This window comes from Lynx rufus, unplaced genomic scaffold, assembly GCF_022079265.1.
Source record: "Lynx rufus isolate CCGP_SWC_20201006 ecotype Redwood Valley unplaced genomic scaffold, mLynRuf1.p SCAF_4, whole genome shotgun sequence".
Taxonomy (NCBI): Eukaryota; Metazoa; Chordata; class Mammalia; order Carnivora; family Felidae; genus Lynx; species Lynx rufus.
Genome location: NW_025814856.1, coordinates 43367446 through 43392069, shown reverse-complemented (window position 1 = coordinate 43392069; position 24624 = coordinate 43367446). Strand labels below are relative to the sequence as shown.

The following is a 24624-nucleotide window of genomic DNA, read 5'->3' as shown; positions in this document are numbered from 1 at the left end:
ATGAAATCATGTGCGAACTTTAAAGTTCAAAAGTGTTTAAAACTGTTTTATTAATGTACCATAGATATTTACAAGATCTTAATAATATACATTTTTTTTCTTTCCAAACAAGTCTGTATTAATGATGTATTTTGTGATAGGGGCTGGAGAGCTTATTTACAGAATGATTTGTTTTCAAAAAACTCTCAAAGATTTATGGTTTTATTCATCGTATAAGTGGCTGAATTGCAAAACAGTAAAAAATGATGACAATTGACAGGAAACAGACGCTAGGTTCTAAGACTGGAACTCCTCTGGAACTCAAGCCTGCAAAATATAAAAATAAAATGAAACATCTTGAGAAAAAAATACAATTGCTTGTTAGATTAATTTTCAAGACCTAAAATGCATACTATCATTTGTCTTCAAATAACATGTTTTAGTATACTAGTTTTGTTTATATTATATACAAGGAAGTGTCTTTAGTCCTCTATCCTAGGCTATCTGTTTTAAATGTAAAAATGAAAAAGGAAAATGCTTAAATTGACCAAGTCTGACAGAAGGGTAGATTAGGATTTGCCAACATGTGGTGCCTGATGATTTCACTGAGGCCCAACTTTAAGCAAGTGATTCATCTGAAGCAAAAATAACAAATCTTATTATGTGCTAAATCCAACTGATTGGTGTGACCTGCTTAGAACACTGTATGGAGAGGATCTGAGATTTGGGACTCAGCTCCCTATGCAAGCCATGATTGATTAGTGACGTCTGCAATGGATATGGGAATAGGGGTATAAGTACATGCGTTTCATATTTTCTGTCCCTGCTCCAAGAAGCCTGTGAAAACCCACAGAAACACTTCCTGATTTTTGTACCAAGAGAATGAATTATGTACCAACGACACACAGTTGTGTGTTTTCTTTTCTTTTTTTTTCTTTTTGAGATTCAAATGAGGAAACATGAAACTGTTTGTAATAAGTATGCATGTTGCAAATTTGAGGAATTATTTAAAGAAAGATTGACTCATCACCTCTTGTTCACAACTGAAAATGGAAACACAGACCTTTTATTTTTTCACACAACATTCAAACAAGAATTGGAAAGCTTCATAGAGCCTAGATTTCAGGCTGCAGCTGTCCAGATTCAAAATCTACAACAGCGATGGTGATTCAACTTACTTGACATTTTTGGTATCCTAATTTCTTCACTGCTGCTTCCATCCCCACCATCACTAACTGTTCTTATTTCAATCAAGTAGTCTTCTTCAAACGGAACCAGAAGCTCAGCCGATGTATTGTTTGTTTCCAAGATATGTGTTTTACTCTGTCTGTTTTGCCGATACAGAATCTAAATAAAATAGTGAATTGAAGTTAAAAGGACATGTTGCTTTTTTAAGGTCCAGACACTCTTATGGAACACTCTACAATGTATCATTATAAATGCTGTCCTCCTTGAATGGAAATATCCAGTCTATGCCTTTTCCTTAAATTTAGGCATTAAAAAAAAAAACAAAAACAAGAACAAAAACAAAGATTTTGTCTTTGGCCAATGCTTCTGAAATGACAATAGATTTATCTCAACTAAATAGCTTGAGGCTATTACCTTTGGAGCTTGCTGTGAAAAGTCACTGGTTAGTTTGGACCCATTTCAAATACTGGATATATGCATTTTCTAGGAGATATGTCCATTACCAGTGATAGAAATAATTTGCTGTGGGTATTTGACTATACTCTTGTTAGATTCCTTTTATATTGTTAAAGGCTTACATGTCACTGCAGCCTAAGTTCTAGAAATTCTATTTGAGTATATTCGTAGATTTCATTTTCATCTCACCTTACTACTCATACACACCATCATCTTCTGATGGCAAGGGGGAGTCGCTTGAAGAAAAACTTTATTCTTGTTGTACCATGATGCATTACTGTCCGCAGTATATAAAAATTTTCAGTGAAGAATTTGAAAGAGGCAATGTTAAGCATTTTTCAAATAAGCTTTAAAGATTTCTGTATTTTCATATGTATAAATTTGTTTCTTATTTGGTTGTGACATTCTTGGTTCCTTAGTAATTTAATTGATATTATTAAGGGAGAAACAAAATACTCACCTTGTAGCCCAACACTTCAGACTCATTTTCCATGGTTTTTACATGTTCCCAGTTCAGGCATAATTTAGAGTTTGTCAGCTTCCAGGCAATGTTAGCTGGTGGTTGGCTTGGTGCTTTAAAGAGATAATCAAAGATCCAAATGAATATTAATTAGCTCGTGGTTACTGTATGGCCCATCAACATGAAAAGGGAAAATAAGTCCTGGATGATTATCATAGCAGAAGCACAACTTTTTTCAGTGTCATTTGAAATATCATACTAATTCTAATCAGAATAAGCAAATTCATTTAAATTCTGGTCATTTGGGAATGTGTTTGTGACAAACTTATGAATTAATAATGGCTTGTTACATGTCCAGTATTAATGTATTAATCATTGCTTTTGAATTGGTTTACTTTACCAATATATAACTAGATGGAGGGCTCTGTTATCTAGTGTTCCATGTGGTCATCAATCAAAGAGCATGTCAAGCAAACTCAGGCTACAAACACTTTATACATATCAACACAGAGGTTACTTCCTAGCAGTCTTTTCCATTTTAATCTTGCATTAGTTAGGACTCTGACTTTAAGTAACACAACAAACTCAAGATACTATAAGCAAAACAGTAAGAGATTATGAAGGATACAGGGGAATCTCTTAGAACCCATGGCAAAATGCAAAAGAGCTTTAAGAGGGACAAAACAAAAATGTCAAAAAGCCAAGAAGTTCTTTCTGCTTCCCACCGTTATGTCTGCTGCATGGTCATCTTACTGTAGATGCTACAGATCTCTTTGTCATTCTCAGCGTATGCAACAGAAATCGTGACTGTTCTCCATATCTGACATTTGAAATCTACCCTGTTCAGAAAAAGTCCATGCTAGAAGCCCCAGGAGAAAAACGAGGATTGATTGCCTTTGGCCATGTCTATTGCACTCTAATCAATTGTGGCTAAATACTAAGAAAAATGCATGTCATTGAATATAGAGCTGTTCGGAAACCCAGAAAAGAGAAAATAATTACAAACTGGGGGATCATCCCAAAAGGTGTTTACTCTAAATCCAAAATGCAGCTTTTAGTTCCCAGAAATTAAGGTTGTCTAGGAGAAAGGTGGTAAGTAGTAAGAGAAGATGGTCTTCAAATCAGCCTTCTCAGGGCAATAATGGATCTAGTCCAACTGTAGAATTTTACATACAAGAAAACTAGAGTCCAGGTTGGTGGTCCAGTTATCCAAAAGCAAGCAGTTAAAGAGTGACTGAGTCACATCAGAATCCCATTCTCTTGATTTCTAAGCCAGTGTTCCTCCATGACAACATGCTGCTTTTCAAAGATTTGAGTCCACATGATTATTTTTGAGATTTAGGAAACTGGAGAGATTAAAAATAATTTAGCTGGAAAGCAGAGGCAAAGATAAAACTACCCAGCAAGATGTTTTTGGCATCTTATTTGAATTTGTGAGGCTGAATGAGCATAATATTTAACTCATTATAACACTGATGGAAATGATTTCTTTCAGAGCTTTGACTCAACTACTATTTAATCCCTTATAAATTACTGGATGAGTCTTGCTTGGGGTGTCTGAAATTTTATTACCATATATTACCATTGCTGTAAACTCACAGGGACATTACTCTTGTCCACCTAGTTACTGACACCTCAACTGAGACACGGCTGAGAAATGTTTCCCCCCTGCTTCCAGTAGGGCTCAGTTCCTACTTTACAATGGATTTGTCACACTGAATTATAATTATTCTTGATTGTGTGTTTCTTTAACTGTATTGAGGGCATGTACCTTGTTCAACTCTGTATTCTCAACCACTGGCACAGTGGTTGGCACATAGAAGACATACAGGCATATATGTTGAATAAATGACTACAATAAGATAGCTAAAGAAAAACCACTCAGAGTCCTGAGTGATTGTCTCAGGCTATATTGATTATGTACTGGGATGTGGTCAGATCCATAGGTGACACAAAGTGGCCAATCCATTCATTATTCTTTCCTATAATCAAGGTCAATTGCCATGGACAAGCCTCAAGCAATTCATATGATTTATAAGATAGGCCAAATGGATTAAACTTTCCCTAGTACATTTCTTGACTATATATACCCAATCATAATTAAAGGCCTAAGAGTTTTGCACTTAGTAAGCACTCAATGCATGTTTGCCAATATGTTTTATTCCTGAAGGACTAGATAGCAACAATAATAGTTTTGTAACTATTCTCCCTCAACTATCCCAGGGTGCCTTTTCTAATATTTTTCTCAGTTATAAAAGAGATCATATAAAAATTCTCAGAAGATACCATAGTTTTAATATCTAGTATGCTCTTGTGGCACATTTCTTTTATCTCTGTTCTTTAAAATGAAGCACTAACATTAACAGCATCATATAATCAATACAGGGAGAATATAAATTTGCTCCTTTGATGTCATTGGCAGTGATGGACTCTGAAGTTTTCATCTATTTTTGTGTCTATTTTGTAGTTCATTCAGAGGAAAAGTACTGTTTTTAACACTACAAATCCACTGGTGAAGCTCCAGGCTGGGAAACAGAACTGACCCTTCTATCAACTATGTTTACAAGGAGTTTATGACTATGGTAATGACACCAAAATGGTTGCATTTACTTATCTACCCAAGCATAAGTAAAGTGTTCAATGGACATAAAGTGACAAAAGTTCTACCAAGAATGAATTCTTGGTGTGAATGGCCAATGGCATAGATAAATTCTTTGCTATCTTGCTATCTTGGAGGTGGAAAGAGCTGGCCTTTAAAGTCAGAGAGATGTGAATCTGTATCCAGTCTCTTCCAAGAGGACTTGGTTTTTCCATCTTCAGAATGAGTCAAAAATCTCCTAGTTTTTAAGAGTTTTAGCTTATATGCCATAAAATATGAAATGTTCAGCACTTGGTTAGTGTTACATGCTAAAAAGCTCAGTAAATGCTAATTCTCTTTCCTAAGAGTAACAGCTCTCCACTCAGATCTTATGACATAATTAATTTTTTCAATTGTGTTCAAAGTGTTTTTTAATAATAATGTAATTCCAAAGTTTGCAAATGACCCACTTCTTAAATATAATTAGAGTAAATTTAACATTCTCCCTTAATAATATTTCTCTTATTTGGGTTCTGTGGATGGTTTTTTAAAGACAGATGGGGGTGCCTGGGTGGCTGAGTTAGTTCAGAGTTTGACTCTTGATTTCGGCTCAGGTCATGATCTCATGGCTCAGTGGTTGAGTCCCATGTCAGGCTCCGGGCTGGCAGAGTGAAGCCCGCTTGGTATCCTCTCTCTCCCTCTCATACTTTCTCTCTCTCAAAATAAATAAATACAGCTTAAAAATTTTAAGAAAATCTCTTATAAAAAAAGACAGAAAAAGTGGTAGAGTTTTAGCTACTCATAGTCAATCATCTTTCTTATCTTTGTCCATGAAGATGACTCCAATGTCAATGCCTTTTGTCTAGTATTTAAATAAATTTTCTGCAAGTAGCTTTAGAAAGTTGCTTGATATGAACACTATTAACAGTTCTGGTTTCATGTGCTTAATGTACATAGTTAAACTGGATTTCAAATATCTATGATGACATTGAGATTTCCATTACCTTGAAAATCTAAAACGTTGTCACATGGCTAATATGAAACACATGCCATGGATATCTGTACCAAGTTGGTCAATGGTAAACTCAACAAAACAAGCACTTTTCTAATTTTTAAAAGCGTTCTATGCAGTTTTCAGAGACGAAATCATTTTCTATTAATCAAATGACGGAGTGACATTAAACTAGCTGTCTACAGCTCTAATGCTTTCCTTGTGATCAATTTTTCTGTAGATGGCATTTATATTCAACTGTAGTTCACACTGTGAACTCAATTCAAAAACAACTTCTTATGTTACACTTCTAAGTAACAGCATGGGGTTGACATTTGGGCAAGAGAGAAAGAACATAAGTGCAAGATGAAATAAAAGCTTAATGCTTCCTTTATGTCTAAATATGGATTGATTGCAAATTTACAGCAAGAAAAATCCAGTACAGAGTACTAGTCAGTCAACGACAGGGGCCAAATTGAACCAAAACTTGCAAACACTTTGTGTTGCTGGGTCTGAATATTTCTTTCTATATATGCAGTAGTTTTTTTTTTTTTCTTTTCTTCTTGGAATTGAGGTAAATTTTTTTCTTCCTTTGATTGTAATCTAAATTCCATTTAAGCAATATCTGTGTGGCTCACAATATATTTTCAATGCCCCTCAGTTTTCTTTTAGAAATAGATAATTTTTCACTAAGCTATGATTCTTGTTATATCACTGATATTTACTTAAAAAAAAAAAAGGCATCATCATTATCACCAGTAACAATAATAGCAAAGACTTCAGAAGCTTTGCATAAGCTGTTCTTTCTGTTTGGAGATCCCTTTGTCCACTACCTCTTTTTTTTATTTTTCATGCCATATCAAAATATATACCCTCCACTACAAAGCTCCTCCTTTTTATGTATATCTCAGCCTCTTATTTTCTTTGTAGTATTTTTCACAATTTATGATTCTTTAATTTTTTTTTTTTGCTTTGTTTTCTTTCAGGTTGCCTCTCCATTAAAAGAGAAATTGCCTGAAGGCAGAGATTTTGGCTGTTTTAATCTCCATCAGCCACCTCACCCTATGCATAGCTCATGTGAAGCACTATTTTTCTTGAGTGATTGACTGATTCATCATGCTTCCAAAAAAAGGCTCTGTCTTCTCTTTAGCTTGCCCAATCAGAATAGGCAGAGATTTTGGTAAATGTGAGCTTTGCTTTCTGAGAATTTACAATGGATGATCAAGTATCAGACTGAAAATCTAGACAGTGACAGTATGAATGTGTGATGGATGCAGAATTTTTGCTGTCACCACTCTTCTGAGGTAATCTTGATGTCATCTCAAGGACATGGAAAATCAAAGTTAGATCCAGGGATAGCATTTGGAATCAGAGCAATCTTCAATGTTTCATTAAAGGCATTCCTCATCTTCGCTTTGGTTGTCCTTTCATGACCCTTGAAGACAATTTCTGCAACAATTTATAAAGAGAAAGAAAGTAGAAAGTGCTTTCCTGTTTTAAGAAATGCAAAGAAAATGAAATCACCACTGCAGAAGAAGTACAATAATGTGTTACGATGCACTGAGCTTGTGCTGTATGGCGGCCTCTGGGGCACCTTGGTGTACATAATATCCTTTAGTTCTCAGAGAAAACTCTGGAGGAAGCCTCATCTGTTTTTCCGATGAGAAAATGGGTTCTGAGTCATCAGGGAATTAGACCTTTCACACAGGTAGTGCATGGCGGAGCTGGGACTCACAGACAACCTTCTTTCACTCAGGAGTCCCTTTCTCTTTCCAACACTATCTCACAATGAGCCAAAGTGGTGGAACACCCAGAAAAATTGCAAATATATTAAAGGGGAAAATAGGGGAAACTTACAATTTGGTAGGAAAGATATTTCACCGTTGACAGGCACGGCAGGGGCACACCACATGGAGAGAATACATGAAGTGAGGTAAGTGAATGTTAAGCTGTGGAAGATCAATAATCATACTACCATGGCTAGCTAGCAAGATAAGTATAGAGAAGGACTTTGGGACAGATGGTGAAAGATCCTCTTGGCCTTTGTTCTGTGGAATAGAGGAGACAATGAAATTCTGGAAGAAGAATAGGACACGATTCCATTTTAGGAACAGAAATCCAAAGACCATTTGAGGTTTACACTGAAGATTTGAGAGTTTGGAAAGAGAGAGCCTATGTAGATGGTTAAAGATGAAGATTACAAATTAGCACAGTATTCATGGGATGAAGAGATTCGGAGAATCCATCCATGTTCATTGTGTCTCTCAGTCTAATAGATGCCAAAACAACCTGACTAGGCATTTCTTTTCATATCTAAGGATTAAAATACGAAATTCTTTGATTTGTTATAATAATTAAGTGAGATAATGTATGTGGAAAATTAACACAGGGCTTAGGATATAGACATGCTCAGTATTTTATAGCTGTGGTCAACATAATAAGGCCCTTTCCCTGAAACATTTCCATATCCTCATCCCTGGAATTTGTGGGCTTAATATTTTTTTTTAATTTTTTTGTGTTTATTTCTTTTTGAGAAAGAGATAGAACATGAGTGGGAGAGGGGCAGAGAGAGAGGGAGACACAGAATCCCAAGCAGGCTCCAGGCTCCAAGCTGTCACCACAGAGCCTGACGTGGGGCTCGAACTCCCAAACCACGAGATCGTGACCTGAGCCAAAGTTGGAGGCTTAACTGACTGAGCCACCCAGGTGCCCTCTAATTTTTTTTTTTTTTTTAATGGAAAAGACGACTGTGCCGGGTATGATTAAATTAAGGATCTTTAGATGGGAAGCAATCCTGGATTCTCCAGGTGGGTGAAGTACAATCCTTAAGAGGGAAGGACAGAGGTAGGAGGGCAGAGTCAGAGGAAATACAATGACAGAAGCAGAGGGTGAGAGTCACAGGGAGATTTAAAGATAAGGAGCTGCTGGCCTTCAACATAGAGGAAAGGGTCACGGCTAAGGAGTGCAGGTGGTCTCTAGAAGCCAGGAAACACAAAGAAACACATGTTCTTCTAGAGACTCCAAAAGGAGCAGAGCTGACACCAACACCTTGATTTCCAACCGCTGAAAATCATTTCTGGCTTCTGACCTCTAGAAAGGTACGAAAATAAATTTGTATTTCTTTGTACCACTAAGTTGTGGAAATCTGAACAGTAACAATAGGAATAGGAAAAAAATTCTATTCTATTTTCATAATGACAATGATATAGAATGTTACAGAAGAAAATTAGAGGTTTACTTGGTATTCAAATATAACTCAAATGTAATGAGTTAGAGACCTGTAGAACTTCTTATTCTCAAGTCCTTTTGGCTGGGACACTGAAGGATACAGACTGGTGAAAGCCAACATTAAGAAATATTTGAACAAAATTGCCCTAAAGAAATTAGGAGTTATAAGGGTTTTCATTTGTTTGATTTAATCAGGAAAGAATATGAATGCTTAAAAATAATAAACTGCATTTTAAATTTCCTGAATCTCCTCTCAATTTTCTCTCAGCAGACACATCCTAACATTACATCTTGGTGAAATCGTTCCTTGTTAATCAAACTGTTTTCAAAGGATATATCCCATACTCTTTGACAACGATGAGCACGTGTGAACACTCAGACAAGCCACCTATGATCATCTTGGCATTTAATCCAAATTTCAATTAAGGCCACTTGAAGTATCAAGTACTTGAAGGAGGGCAACTGAACAAACATGGGGTCACCATGTCAAAGACGAGTTTTATGCTTAAACACATAGAGTAAGTTAGCACAAACTAATGCATGGTTGATTTAAGTTGTACAGATGATCAAACTAGCAAATTCAGGTTGCAGAAAAGGAAGTTATTTTGAAAGCTTCTTAAAGTAGTTTATTGTTCGGGTTCCAGTCCACCCTAAACTGGTCAATATGAGTACAGATAATATGAGCTGACTTAAGCGTTGCCTCAATTACTGCACTATCGTGTCTGTCCATCAATCACAATACAAATCTGTGAGGTTTTTTAAATACTATCTTGACACATTTCAAATCACCCTTGATAGTGCCTGAGATAGGAACTGAATTACACAAACGGGTTTCTGTGAGTTTGGCATCTCTGAATACCTGGACAATCTTAAAACTACTGGAAATTTCCATCCAGATTTGAAGATTAGCTGAAAAAGGTTAGACTCCAGAAGGACTCCAGAAGCAAATCATTCATACCCATATATGGCAATGGCTTCATTGATTTGGTCAGCATGGGATAAAACGGGAAGAGAAAGAGAATTACATTTCTAGTTAATCAGTTCTTGAGGACTGCTCATGACCCAGTCTCTTTCAAACTGGGTAGATTGGAAGAGAGCTGGTTTAAGAATTATTGGCCCCACTCTCCCCTTGAAATGGACTGATCCTCAGAGGCTGTTTGCTACCTGTCTGTTTCTCCCTAGCAGTTTCACAGCACCTTGTATTTTTCAAGGTGCTCCTATAATCAGCACTTCATTTATGCCTCACCAATGATTTGGGAAAGGAGTGAAGGTAGAGAGAATTTCCACTTAGCAGATAAGAAAATTAAAGCAACAAAATGGAATGCCTTGTCCTGTTTCAGGTCATGAATCAGTGATGCATCCAGAATTAGAACCCAGGTCTTTGGCTACTTGACTGGTGATGTGGACATAAATGCATCATGTATTCTATAGTCAAAGGTTTAAGAACTGAGATGATGTCTAAGTTCTTTTTGGATAGGACAAATATATGTTTACGGGAAAAAAACTTTATATCACTTGATTTTCAAACTGACTTCAACCACCTGTTCTTTTTCAATACACAGAAAAGAATACTGCATTTAACAGCAAGCTATCCTTTTCCTATGTATCCATATCTTAGTCTTCGTCCAAATTCAACAACTATATTTGAACTATATAAGGTTTGAACTGTTTCTCAAAATTCAGCAACTATATTTGAATCCTCTTTTTTATTGGGATTCAGAGACCAAAGAATGTGTTTTTAAAAGCCCATGAACACAAATAATTTATGTTCATGTGCAACAGGTAAGGAATACACAAGAATTATACAGTCATAAAAAGGACATATGGCAGCTGCTCCTAAATCATATTTGATCACTGTGCCTCATAATATAGAATACTTGTGTAATACCAGGCTCACTCATAGAACATAATGCAACAACGATCAACTACTCATCCTTTATTCAGTAGGCCTTGCCTATGTGGAAGACAGCTGGCTGACTATTAAGGGAGTTAAAAAGAAGCAGAAGAGTTCATTCTTAAATCTGAGGGACTTCTAAGTATACTGCAGTGATAAGTTATTCCAGAAAGAAAGAGGTAGACATCTGGAAGTGCTAGGGCCACATCAGAGTACAGTCTAATTCTCAAATGATAAACAAGACAAAATAGAAACAAATGAAAAACAATTTACCAAGCACGTACTAATGTATGTACTAGATATATTCCTTATGTCTTTCACTCTTGAAGAAAGCCTTGTGAGGAAATAGGTACTATTATTCTCACATTTTCCAGGTGAGGATATTGGGACTCTGCAAGATTAAATAACCACTCAATAATCCAAGAATGAGAGGTCAGTTTTTTTTTGTTTTTTTGTTTGTTTTTTAATGTTTATTCATTTTTTGAGAGAGAGAGAGACAGAGCGTAGGAGGGGGAGGGACATAAAGAGAGGGAGACAAAGAATCTGAAGCAGCCTCCAGGCTCTGAGCTATCTCCAACTGGTGAGCCATGAGATCATGATCTGAGCTGAAGTTGCATGCTGAACTGCCTGAGACCCGAGGCACCCCAAGAGGTCAGGTTTTGAACTAAGGTTGGGAGAGGGCATCAGAGCCTATGCTTTTAAACATTACACTCTCCTATCTTGCATCTATATACACAGAATATTTTCTCTTTTGGAATTCCAAAAAATCAAAATGGTTTCTTTTGATTGTTATCAGAAAATTTCAACAATTATCCTTATTTAAGGGGCAAACTAACCAAACAAAGTAATAAGTAAGACGAGAAGATGGGAGGAATGAAATGGAGAATGAGCAAAGGAACATGTTTCTATTTATAGATGAATCTTGGTCCCTGCAGTGGGATGCATACTTACGAGATTTTTTGGTGGTAACGTTGACTGGGGGGCTTGAGGGCCCTGCCCCTGCAGTGTTGTAAGCTCTCACGGAAGCAAAGTAGATGGTATTAGCTTTCAGCCCTGTGATGTTTTTGGTTGTGACATTCCCACTGACTCTAATTTTCCCAATCATGGATTCTTTGGAGTCATCTGTCCAATATAATACCTGATCATTAAAAACAAGGAACAAACAATTCATTGTTTGCCAGCAAGTATCAACCATGGTAGGTTATGGGAAGGGAGGAGCATAGGAGCACAAATAGAAGAATATTTTCTAATTACAATGGTTATACAACAACAATAAAATAATCAAAGTCTAAGATTTATAGGGAGGAAATTACAAAATAAAAATTCACAATGGAAATCAGAGAATCTAGATTTTTTTTAGGTTACCAAAATAAAATATTGCATGAGCTATCTAAAGGTTATCGACTGTAACAAAGGGTATATATAATCACTTGGACCAAAGCAAGATTCATACCATCAACAAAGGACTTCAGTTACATTTGGTTCTTGATATTTCCTCCAGAGTTCTTTGAGTGACAGGTTAATTAATAATTCAACTTATATCAGGCTCTTCCTATACATTAGTACTGATTTATGCACATTGAAAAAGACAAAAGAGAATAAAGCTTGGTGCCTGCCTTTGAGTCCCTTATAATCTAGTTGAGAGGCTAGAATATATAGGCAAACAAAATGCAGAGGATGCATTCCAAGTAAGTGATATTGGGAAAAAATGCTCTGGGAATTTGAAGAATTCCAAAATCAGGGAGTGATCACAGAAGAGTTAGAGGAGGAAACTAGAAATGAGCTTTCATAAATAAATAGGATTCAGATAAGAGGTAAGGCATTCCTGGATTAGAGTAACAGACCTATCATATGAATAGAACTTTCTGTTTGGACTAGAAACTGCATTAAAAACAAAAGCAAAACAAAAACAGTGTAAGGATCAACTAAAGAGGTATAGATTTATACTTTTATTGTAACTCCAAAATAAAATAAATGTGTTATCCATTTGGGGAATCACTGAATTTGCAAGCTAAAGAATAAAAAGTAATTAAGAAGTCTCATTGTTTAACTTTGTGAGAATTAAGGCCCATAAATATGATTTACCTCATTCTATACAGACTATAAAGGACAGATTAATGAAAATCTAGGATTTTTTTTCTGATCATTTAACTGCCTTTTCCAAGATGACTACATCTATTCAAGTCCTGCTCCAATTCAAAGACAGCTTTCTCAATAAAATTCTTCTATGATTTAAGATCATTGAGGATTAGATATTTATTATTCCCCAAGAAACAAATATGATGGTGATTTGAATGTATAAATGAGATAATCATCTGGTCACCTTACAAATGGCTACCATTTGTTAATTTGCTTGCTTAAGATCACCTAGAAAGATCTCTTCTGCTCACTCCACAGCTATAGACATACAACCTAAGAACTAGGTTAGTAGCATAGGGCTACTGAACAAGAATTGTATGGTTAGCTGGCATATTCATAAGTGGAAGTGAAATTAATATGGATTACCTCATAGCCCAGCACTCTTCCAGTGTTTCTATTCCAGGCAATAGCATTCCATGAAACCTCCATTTCCGAAGCAGAAAAACTCTGGACAGAAGTTCCTCTTGGAGCCAGCTGAGGTTCTATCATTCAAAAAAAAGACACAATCATCTTCAGTAGAATGGTTCATGGAAAATGAATGCAACATATGCATACATTCCCAAGTATGACCATTCCAGGGCTGACCACAACTTACCATCTTCCCCGGAGTAGACAATGGACATGGTACTCAGAGATCCTTCTCCTTCATTATTATATACACCCACTTTGACTTCAAAGGGAGAGAGGGGGGTGATACTTTCATTTCTGTAAACAAATCTTGATGATTCTACAGATGGTACTCTTTCCTTGGTCCAGGTTGTTGAGCCAACTGGCCGCAACATGATGATGTATCCAAATTCCTCTCCATTCTGTAGTTCTTCTGGAATTGACTTGGGCAGAAGTGATCAATCACTGAGTATTTACAAAAATATTTTATGGAGCTACTATAATTTATATTGATTAATTGGCGTTTCTTTTGTGTAGACAAACATGGATATTAACCTTGTTTAATGAAACATTGAAAAAATAATAATACTTTTATTTGGAATGCCAATTAGGAAAGTGATCCCAATTAAGGATATTCAGATAAATAAATGAAAAATTTAATGGAAATGTAAAACAGGTTTTACATGTTTATATCTCTTTCCATGATTATTCGTTAAGTTGCAATAATGAAATGTTATAAAAATAGTTCAGAAGATTGTAAGACTGTATAAGTTAAAACATAATTTGGATATGAATTTTTAAACTCGGCACAAAATTAACTTATTAACTATTTCAATGCTAGCTATATTTTCCTTTCATAAAATTTTCAACATATTCTTATAAGATACATGTAATTATTATATAATAATATTTGCTTTAAAACTTATAGAGCATCACTCAAACACAAAAGCATAAAAGAACTTCCAGTATTTTTAAAACATACATCTTCATTAGTAGTAACATCAGGGTGTACTTTTCCTGACATTTTTAAAAACAAAACAAAAAAAATTTGCTTATTCTCACAGAGACCAAATCCTGTAAGACTCACTTAAAATGTAAACTTATTAAAATTACAAAACAAAAATAGATATTAGTTCCCCAGAACTCTACAGATATTACACTATAAATAATCACGTAAAATAAACACACAAAAATGAATTTATGCTTGAATTTAGACACATATTCCATCTGTTTACAAGAAGTTTGTATTTTAAAATCTATGAAAACGTAGGTTTTTTTTTTTAAAGAAAAATGTCTTCCTTGTCTTTTCTTTTTGAAATATTTTGATACGTTATTAAAGGCATACCTGAGAGGACATTAATGCTCCAGTCCCGCATACCTACAAGTCTTTTTAGGAGGTTTTCCTTGCCCATACATATCCATTCATTGTATCAAATTATCCCAAGACCTGGACCACATCTAATTACCCAGCAATGGGCACCAGAATCAATGGTGCCATTTTAATCACTATGAGGCCCCGGGTGCCAAATCTTTGTGTTCCGTAGTGACTGATGGACCCCATCAATTCCTCTCCCCTACAGAATTTGAATATGAAACATAGGTGGGGCCAATACCTGATAAACTTAGAGTAGGCAAAAAATAGAAAATATACAATGAATATAGTAGGGATAATGAAGCAATAGAAGTTAGGAGGCAATGGCAGCTATAAATCACATAGAGAAGAGACAGAATGTAGCAGTTAGCAAAATAGGAAGTTGTAAGTAAAGGAAACTGGAAGAAGTGAGCACAAGCCATGAGGGACCATTGGAGCTGGATCACCAGAGTAGCCGGCAGCAGACTAGAGCTACTGTGCTCTGAACAGTGATGAACGACGTTCCAGTTCTTCATTTGACCTGCCTGCTTGGTTAGTGAGACTTTTTTCCATCTTCATTACCTCCCGTGTAGCTTTAAAAGAAATCCCCATTAACTGAGACGACCTGAGCTGGGCTCTGTTTCTTGCCATGTGGAACAGTCTAACAAATACAGAAAGTGAAAAGAGGAAGAAAAATACAGGTCCAAACACCTGGGGAAGGAAATGTTCCCTTGTATTAGCACTTTTCACAGGGAGATCAGAATTAAAACAGTTAATTTTTTGTGGAATGGAAGAGATTTATGAGACCTTAAGCTACTTGCCAAAGCATGTGATTTGTTTCTGATGCTACTCTGGTCTCAGATTTAATCAAGATGTTTAGCTCATCTGAGAAAGTTAGTGATTTTAGTTTTTGTTAGTCAAGACAATTTGTGTTTCTCATGATGTTCCCTCAAGAAAGATCTGAGTCTAACATACATAGTTTAGAAGGGTGCGGTGGGGAGCGGTGGGGAGGAGATACTTACAAGATACTTGTTAAGGGTCTTCATTTCATTCTTCCCATATGGGCAGGGGAAAGGGAGCTATTTAAGACGGTCAGGACAAAGCTTCCTTCTTTAAGGAAAGCAAGTGGTCAGTAGAATAAAGAAATTCAGAAATTCTTCTGGTAGTAAAATCTATTAACGTTGGTAAAGACTAAGAACGGAATATGTATTTACAACATTTTTTTTAAATGTGTTTATTTATTTTTGACAGAGAGAGAGAGACAGAGTGCGAGTGGGGCAGGGGCAGAAAGAGAGGGAGATACAGAATCCAAAGCATGCTTCGGGCTTTGAGCTGTCAGCACAAAGCCCGACGTGGAGCTCAAACTCACAAGCTGCGAGATCATGACCTGGGTCAAAGTTGGAAGCTTAACCAACTGAGTCACCCAGGTGCCCCTGGAACGGAATGTTTCGTATCGACCAAGGACAGCAAACTGGCCTAAGAGCCAAATCTGGTCTGCAGTCTGGTTTTGAAATAAACACAGTCACAACTGTTCATTTATATATGATATGTGGATGCTTTTGATGATGATGGCAGGTTTGGAAAGCTGTGAGGGACAATGTATAGCCCACAAGGCAGAATAATTTTCCTGAGCAGCCCTTTACAAAAAAATGTATATATATAATATATGTTTATCAACTCCCAGTATAGGTGTTTATCTAGTACTTCACAGTACTTTATCCCATATTCCTAATTTTATAGTCCTATTTCATATGACATATTTACCACAAGTATCTCAAACTTGAGAGTATCTTAGAGAATAAATTATGATAATATGTGAATAAAGATACCCTAAAAAAGGAATTGGCATTTACTACATTCCAAGTTATATATCGTGTGTAGGTTGCTGGAAACAAAACAAACCACAACAAATAAATAAACACAAAATACACATTACTTTGGCACTGGAGAAAACACAAGAAGGATGTTTATTGCAGGCAAATTATACCATGGTGTACTTACATGAGCAGCAGTCTGGAATGACCAGTAAAGCTGTCACTTATAAACCACAATGGTGGATTCTGACTGAATTTAGAATGGTCGCTGGATGTGCATTAGTTTTGAAAGTCCGTCAGGTACTATTACTTCTACCATAGCAATGACTTTGGCCTGGCATGGTCTCTCCACTCCCAATTTCTTTTTTAAAACATATTTGAGATAAGATAGGGTGGTAGCTTTCCTGACCTTCCATGCTGGATTAAGATTGTCCTGTCCTGTTGGTCTCTGAGCATTCAGACCTTTTTAAAATTTATATTTGTAATCCCACTGCTTGGAACAGAGTTCCAACATTCATTTGTGTTCATTGAATTGAAGCAGTTGCTAAATGCCTTCTTGTGGCTTTAACTAATGTATGTGTTGCCTTCTAAAAATATATAACCTATTCCTGAAGGAAGTTTGGGCATCAGAAGAATTTGGCTCAGTAACTGAATATACATGATGCCAAATGTGAATGATAAATGGGAAACTACATTCATTAATGCAGTTTCTGCAAGTATCTGCATATCTGATACCACAAGAAAAAACACAGAGGAAATTATTTTGATTTATTATCTTTTTTTTAAATAGAGGCCAGCAAATTTTTTTTTTTGAAAATAGAGGCCAGATAGTAACGATTTTCAGCAATGGGAGACATATAGTCTCTTGCAACAGCATGAAAGCAACAATACATTACACCTGAGAGCACGGATATCGTGTAGGGGAATCTGTATAAAAACAGGGAGCAGGCCATAGGTGATGGTTTTGGGAAACACTTTAAAGAACAAGGACGTTATAAATCATGGAAAAATTTTTTTTCTTCTTGTAACTGACTATTTAAGAATAGTATTCATAGGGGGTGTCTGGGTGTTTCAGTAGGTTAAACATCCAACTCTTGGTTTCAGATTGTGTCATAATCTCATAATTTGTGAGTCTGAGCCCGACATCAGGCTCCGTGCTGATAGTACAGAGACTGCTTGGGATTCTCCCCTCTTTCTCTGCCTCTCCCCTGCTTGCTCTCTCTCTCTCAAAATAAACAAATAAACAAAAAATAATTGGACAAAAAAAGGATTTCCCATTCATCTCAAATATTGAATGTGCTAAAACATTATCAACCTTCAGCAATTTCTCACCTTAGAGGAGAAAAAATAATGCGCGAAGTCAGGCCAAACTCCTTGTACACTATGATGAAATGTTTATTTGACCTTCAAAGAACACTGAACCCTAAATAACCTACTTAGCATCGCCCAAAAGCATATGTCTTATAGGCTCACTTGGGAGTCAATGTCTTTGTGGGAAATGTGTTCAGAGGACAAGAATAATTTGATAAGGTTACTGCTTAAGGCACACACACAGGGACTCGTGCCTATCCTGAACCATGACATCATGTGCAGATAAGTGGAATTAAAATTTAACAAAAGAGCATGGAGCAAGAGCTCTGTGTTCAAATGCTGAGCTGCCCATCACCCATATCACATTTATTTTTTTTCTTAATGTTAATTAATTTATTTATTTTGAGAGAGAGAGGGAGAGCAGAAGAAGGGCAGAGAAAGAGAGGGACAGAGAGAATCCCAAGCAGCCTCCGTGCCATCAGCGCAGAGCCTGATGCAGGGCTCAAGCCCACGAACTGTGAGATCATGACTTGAGCTGAAATCAGGAGTCGGACACTTAACCGACTGAGCCACCCAAGTGCCCCTACCCATACCACATTTCTAAGCCTCTGTGTTCTTATCTGAAAGTGGCATTACCCACCTCCTGGCATCACTGTGAGGACTGAATGACAGGAATACCCAGTGTAGCACAGAAGCCCTGTACATGCTCTACAAGGGTTGTCCCCTCTCCCTCAGGCCTCTGAGAGTGTCTTCTCTGTCAGGACACATCCACCCATCCAATAGGTACTTGGACAGGCCATACCACATTCCAGGCACTGTGCTGGGTTCACAATGTGTACATGAAACTACATGTTCCAAAGAAGGGATGACTTTCAGAGTAGCTACACCTGGCTTCTGGCTCTGTCATGTACAACTGAGAGAAAACAACATCTCTGTGAACCAGTTTCCTCACAGACAGAAAGGGTTTGCTACCACTACTCCTCTTTCTCTATATTTAATGGAATTCTATAAGGAATAAAATGGACCATGTAGATATAAAAGGTCTTTTGCTACTGCAAGATCATTTACAGATGCAATGAATTACACTTACAGAAACAGGGTTTCTACACCTCGGCATTATTGGCATTTTGGGCCAGACATTCCATGTGGTGGGGGCTGTCCTGTGCATTGCGTCCCGGCCTCCGCTCAAAAGCAAGCCTCCCCCAACTTCTTTGTAACAACCAAACGTGTCTTCAGACATTGTAAAATGTCTCCTGAGAGAATAACATTGTAAAATGTCCCCTCTTGTGCATGTCAGCCGTGATGGTTTTTAATTAAAACATCCATGGCCATCATGCTCTTAAGTGTAATATTAAAAAGTCCAAGTAAGTGGATGCTTTGGCAGTATGAAAGTTGTTATCAAAATGCCAAAAACATGTACACAGGTAATAAAAAAGGGCAGGGCTCTTTTATCAGTTACACCTGAGGCTCAAAGCTGACAACAAAGTTATGACACAATATGCATTCCAAGGAGAGAAATCAAGCCATTGATAGGCAAAATTTAGCCCATCCTCTATGACAAAGGTATATCAAAGGAGTGTCTGTTTCTTTAGGGATAGATTAGTAGGAAAATATCTCCTCTGACACAGTTGTAGAAAAAGCTGTGCATTCCCACCCCTCTACCTAGGGAAAGTAAAGGGGCCACTTCCTTTTTTTTAAATTTTTTTAATGTTTATTATTTTTGAGAGAGAGGGAGACAAAGCACAAGCAGGGAAGGGGCAGAGAGAGAGGAAGACACAGAATAAGAAGCAGGCTCCAGGCTCTGAGCTGTCAGCACAGACCCCAACGCAGGGCTCGAACTCACAGAACGTGAGATCATGACCTGAACTGAAGTCAGCCGTTTAAGAGACTGAGCCACCCAGGCACCCCTAAAGAGGCCACTTCTTATCATTTGCCTAACCATCTGAAGAGGCCTCACAAAGAACCAGCCGGTATGTGCTCTCTGGAATTTGGGACACATGGGTTCTTTTAACTAAGAAACGCCTGAGAAACTTGTAAAGGGGAGAGAGATCTGGACAGCACATGGTGGCAGAGTGAAAAGAGAGGTTAAGGAGGCATGTACTATACTCCTAATGAACACAGAGCAAAGGTGTTTGCTGAGGGTAAATGTGCATCTCATGCAAGGGACCTGTCCATGAGCAGCTTTGAAAGGGACTCTATCCACAAAGACCATCTAGAAGAGAAAGATAATCTACTCTAGAAGAGGCTAGTATGAACCAAGCCAGACCCCAGGAATTGAGGAGACTTTTTAGCAGTCAATCGGCTTTGCACCAAGGAATTATAACTAGGAGTCCCCAGTGGGAGATCTTCTGGATGCCCCACTCCCCCAACCAAAAAACAAAAGCAAACAAAAAAAACAAGTACACTATAAAATAACAGCATCTGATGGGTACAGGAGGGGGAAGTGGGGGGGGCGGTGAAACAGGTGATGGGGATTGAAGAGCACACTTCTCATGATGGGCACTAAATAACGTGTTCTATATTAATGTCACTACCTTGTACACCTGTAACTAATATCCCATTGTATGTTAACTACACTGGAATTAAAATTAAAAACTTAATAAAAAAATAGCAGCGTCTGGTCATTTGCCACTTTTGGAATACACCAAAATCAAATTACAAGTGTACCAGCAGTCAGGATCTTTTCGGTATTTTTCCTCTTCTCCCAGCCCAAACCCACTATAACTCTGGAGAAGCAAGAGGTAACAGTGAATGAGGAAGGAGAAATTCAACAGCAGAATGGGGAATAGGTAAAGATCTGACTCTACATTGCCTTTCACACTGTAGAAGCCCTAGGTTGAGGCAAACCCAAGCTACCAGAAACAAGAAAGGTTACGTTGGAGGAAAGTCTAAAGTTTATGGTAATAAACCAGGCTGAAATTTATAACAAGTATAAAAATGAGCCCATATGTTAATTCATAAGGATAATAATCACAAAAGCTACACCATTTGCTCAAGCTTTTATCTAGATGCAGGGAAGGCCTTAAAAAACAGTGATAGGAAAAGAACTTTCTACTTGCACGCTACAGAGTCTAACTCGTGCACAATAGTCCCAGAGACAATAAACACAATAATGTCTAGTCCCTCAAGTAATAATTAAAATGCTACTGACAAACCTGAAATAGACATTGAAGTTGTTTTTCTTATATGTGGGAGAGAATTGTGTTGAGTCTGTTATCCTTTCTCACTTGAGTAGAAATAAGAAGAGTTTCCAATACCTCCTCTAAGTAATTCATCATGGGGAGTCTTTTATAGCATGTATTTTTATATATTCTCCGTAGTGATCAAATAAATCTTTTTGTTTTTCAGTATTCTTCCTGGCCAGCTAAATCTTTTTCTTTCAAAATAACTCAGTTGGACAGAAAATTACCTCCCACGTAATGACGAGTTCCGAACGACTTCCTCCACCTCCGTTGATGTTTGTTGGCGCCACAACAGGCACTGAAAGCAACCAAAAGAAATGTGGGATGGCAATTATTAAAGTACATCTTCATCAGGAGGCATTTTGTTTTTAGATTTCACCTTTCAACATCTCATGCTGCACATTGTGAGACAGTCTTGCATTTTTAATGAACATAAATTATGTTTACACATATCCAAATTTCTAAGAGAGAGGACACAGTTGTGTTTGATACATGAGTACCCTGGCTCCAAAATTAATTAAAAATCGAGTAACATCGTGTATTTGACATTATTATGCATCATCTACTAATTGGCAAAATGATGTTCCATTCAGATGGTAACAGTGACACTGCTGATTTAGGGCCTAATTATACAGTTGTGCTGTAAACAAGTTACTGAGGCAGTATATTAATTAATTCTTTTTTTAATAAACAAACTAAAATGATTTTTCTTTTTTTTTAGTCATCAAGATAGTTTAACATTTAAAAATACATTCTTAAAAATATGTAAGTAAGTCTTGTAATTATAACTCTGTGTTTAAATCTCACATCTCTCAGTACAGAACAGGAAGGTTTCTTCCCCCTAACCTTTCACTTGCCAGCTAAGGACGCGGCCTCCTGTCAGGGATGTGACTGAGGGGATATTCTCCATTTAACTCTAGGACTCTAAGGCTCTGTGGTAGAACATTCCAGATGATGATCATTTTTGTGAATTAGAAAACAATTATGCCCTTCAAGTATACCCTTGTGAGGACTAGTATAATGAATAATAAGTAGTCTGAGGAAAATTACAAAATTGATGACAGTGGTATATGTGGGCCTTGTATATCATCAGAATGGGGTTTTACTTTACACATGTGGAAATGTTAAAATATAATCTTTCATGGAATAATGGCAGATGTATCCTAACGCTGTGATAATGGATAGCTCTGCAGGATATATATATATATAAGTTTAAAGCTTATTTATTCATTTTAAGAGAGCGAGGAAGAGAGAGGGCAGGCTAAGCACCATCAGTGCAGAGCCCTACAAAGCAATGAACCCACAAACTGTGAGATCATGACCTAAGCTAAAATAAAGAGTCACTCAGTGGACTGAGCCACCCAGGTGTTCCTGCAGGATATATTTTCTAAATGTTGAAACATATGCAATTATCTGTCTTTGACCATTTGGATTAAAATCCAGAGGTGGGAGGGTGGGCGTGCCTGGGCACGTTCGCCGACTGGTAGGCAGGAATTAAAATATGCAATGTTTAATTGCCCATTTCAAAATTTTTTTCCCACTGTGGAAACCATTCAGACAAATCTAGACTACTTATTTTATTTACTGCCATTTGATACAGATGTTGAACTTCAGAAACAGCATAGTGATATGATAGTCTAATTGTTCTTTTTAATAATAGCACCTGTCAGGCATGACCCATTTTCATATTCAAATACACCCTAACCTTGCCTGCTTTAACCTTCACGTGTATTTAAAAGATTGTCTTGTACCTAGACCCTACTTTCTAAGTCTTCCATGGCCTTTGGCCAAAAACAACGTAAATCAGAGTGGGTTCTATAGTTGCAAGTTTTCTGGTACTTGACAACATATTGTGACACTTTTTCAGAACCATTAAATAGTGTAGATACATAAGGAAATTATTTTAGAGTAAACTTTAATTTGCTTTTTACCAAGTTTCCAATATTCTGGCTAATAAAGTTCCTTTTTTATTCCATTTTCAAATGAACCATATTAAACCTAAAACCATACTAGGAAGAAGGGTCTTTAAGGAGCTACAACAGAAAAGAAAAGAAAAGAAAAGAAAAGAAAAGAAAAGAAAAGAAAAGAAAAGAAAGGAAAGGAAAGGAAAGGAAAGGAAAGGAAAGGAAAGGAAAGGAAAAAGAACACACTTCATTCAGTATGATTCAGAACCTCAGGGTAATTATTATGAACACCGAGTCTCATTATGCTACTGAACGAAGAGTGTCAATGGTTAATAGAAAGTAATGTACAATCCTTACTGTAAAACTTTAGTATTAGAGTCAAGCCTGCCAAAGCTACCATGATAGAAATAAGCTGTAAACAAATGACCTAACTCTAGCTAATATCAAGTCATAGGCGACCCCTGGAGATTCTTTTCCAATCAGTCTATGGTAAGGCCTGGGAATTTTTATATATACACATCTCCTTGTGCCAATCTCTTGCTCATCTAGATTAAGACCCATGGTTATGGAGAACGCTGATGCCCAAGTCTCAAGGTCTGAGTTCAAATCCTGCCTCTGTCTGAAACAGTCAGCCATGATCCTGATCTTTCTTTTCCTCCTCTGTAAAATGAATGACTTTCCTCTCACCTCTAAACTGCTAGGATGATTTAACTTAAGATATTACTGTCAAATACGTTGTTTTCAATTCCAATTCTAAAACAAAAATACTTATATTATCTTTAACTTGGAAAAGCCTCACTGACATTGGACAGTTGAGCACACTTAATTGAATTAGTTTGTGCTTGTTAAGCTGAGCCAGGGACAACAGAGCGATCCCTCACTTATGTCGCTGAGTAAGAAAGTGAATTTGTCAGCAGTACGCAGCAAGAAGATCAAATGTGACCGTGGATGTAAAGTTAGGAGTGGAACAAAACGGATCCATTGAAAAAAGCTTAAGAAGGGGTGATTTCTGAGCCAGGTTCCACCTGTATTTTGCTGTTCAGCGAACCAGCTGATGCTCAATTAGTGCTTCTGTTAAATGAGCTCAGGATTTACCTCATTTGCATGGGAAATAATTTATACTATTGCTCAATGAAGCTGCAACTAGGTCAGAGTTGAGAAATAGATGGAAATGTGTGGCTGACTGCACCAACAGAGTCTCAATTAATTCTTGGCTACAACATTTAATGAAACAAGCACTAACTCATTTGCATCTACAAATGTACAGATTCCCTGCTGGAGTTTGGCTAGAAAATAGATGAGAGGAGAGGACAGTTTCTGAAAAACTCTTATTTTTGATATGCCTGCTTAGCTATAATCATCTCTCATTGAACTTATATTTAGGAGAAAATATTCCTTGCTTTGTGTACCTAAAAATGTGAAAATGAAAGCTGCTGGTTTCCTGCCACTGATTTGGGGCCCCAAATCCTACAAGACCCATAAAAATGCTTCTTACTTTTTCTTTGTAAGATCGATACCATAAAGAACAACTGTATTCCCCTTGTATTCAAATATTTCTGCATTAATCAGTGTAGATTACTTGTCATAAAAGACATAGTTTTACTCATATTTTATGTAAAAATAAGTAGTTTATAGAAAACTCTGGACTTCAAAAGACAGCATTTTGTATATGAAAAATGCACCACACAGTTTTTTTTTTAATTCTAAAATTCTAGGTGCAACATTAAAATCCACATACTGGTTGCAGCTCTAGTCTGTGTTA

General features: G+C 36.9%; 1 protein-coding gene across 1 annotated transcript in view; it reads right to left on the bottom strand.

Moving 5' to 3' along the window:
- Positions 1-205: 205 nt before the first annotated feature.
- Positions 206-24624, bottom strand: part of CNTN6 (contactin 6) — a 180502-nt gene continuing 156083 nt past the window's right edge. Inside the window, exons 15-21 of the mRNA XM_047096510.1 lie at positions 21186-21256; positions 13509-13743; positions 13280-13395; positions 11726-11912; positions 2084-2196; positions 1158-1326; positions 206-306 (exon numbers count right to left, since the gene is read on the bottom strand). Coding sequence (XP_046952466.1) covers positions 206-306; positions 1158-1326; positions 2084-2196; positions 11726-11912; positions 13280-13395; positions 13509-13743; positions 21186-21256 — 992 coding nt within the window. The remainder of the gene's footprint in view (positions 307-1157; positions 1327-2083; positions 2197-11725; positions 11913-13279; positions 13396-13508; positions 13744-21185; positions 21257-24624) is intronic.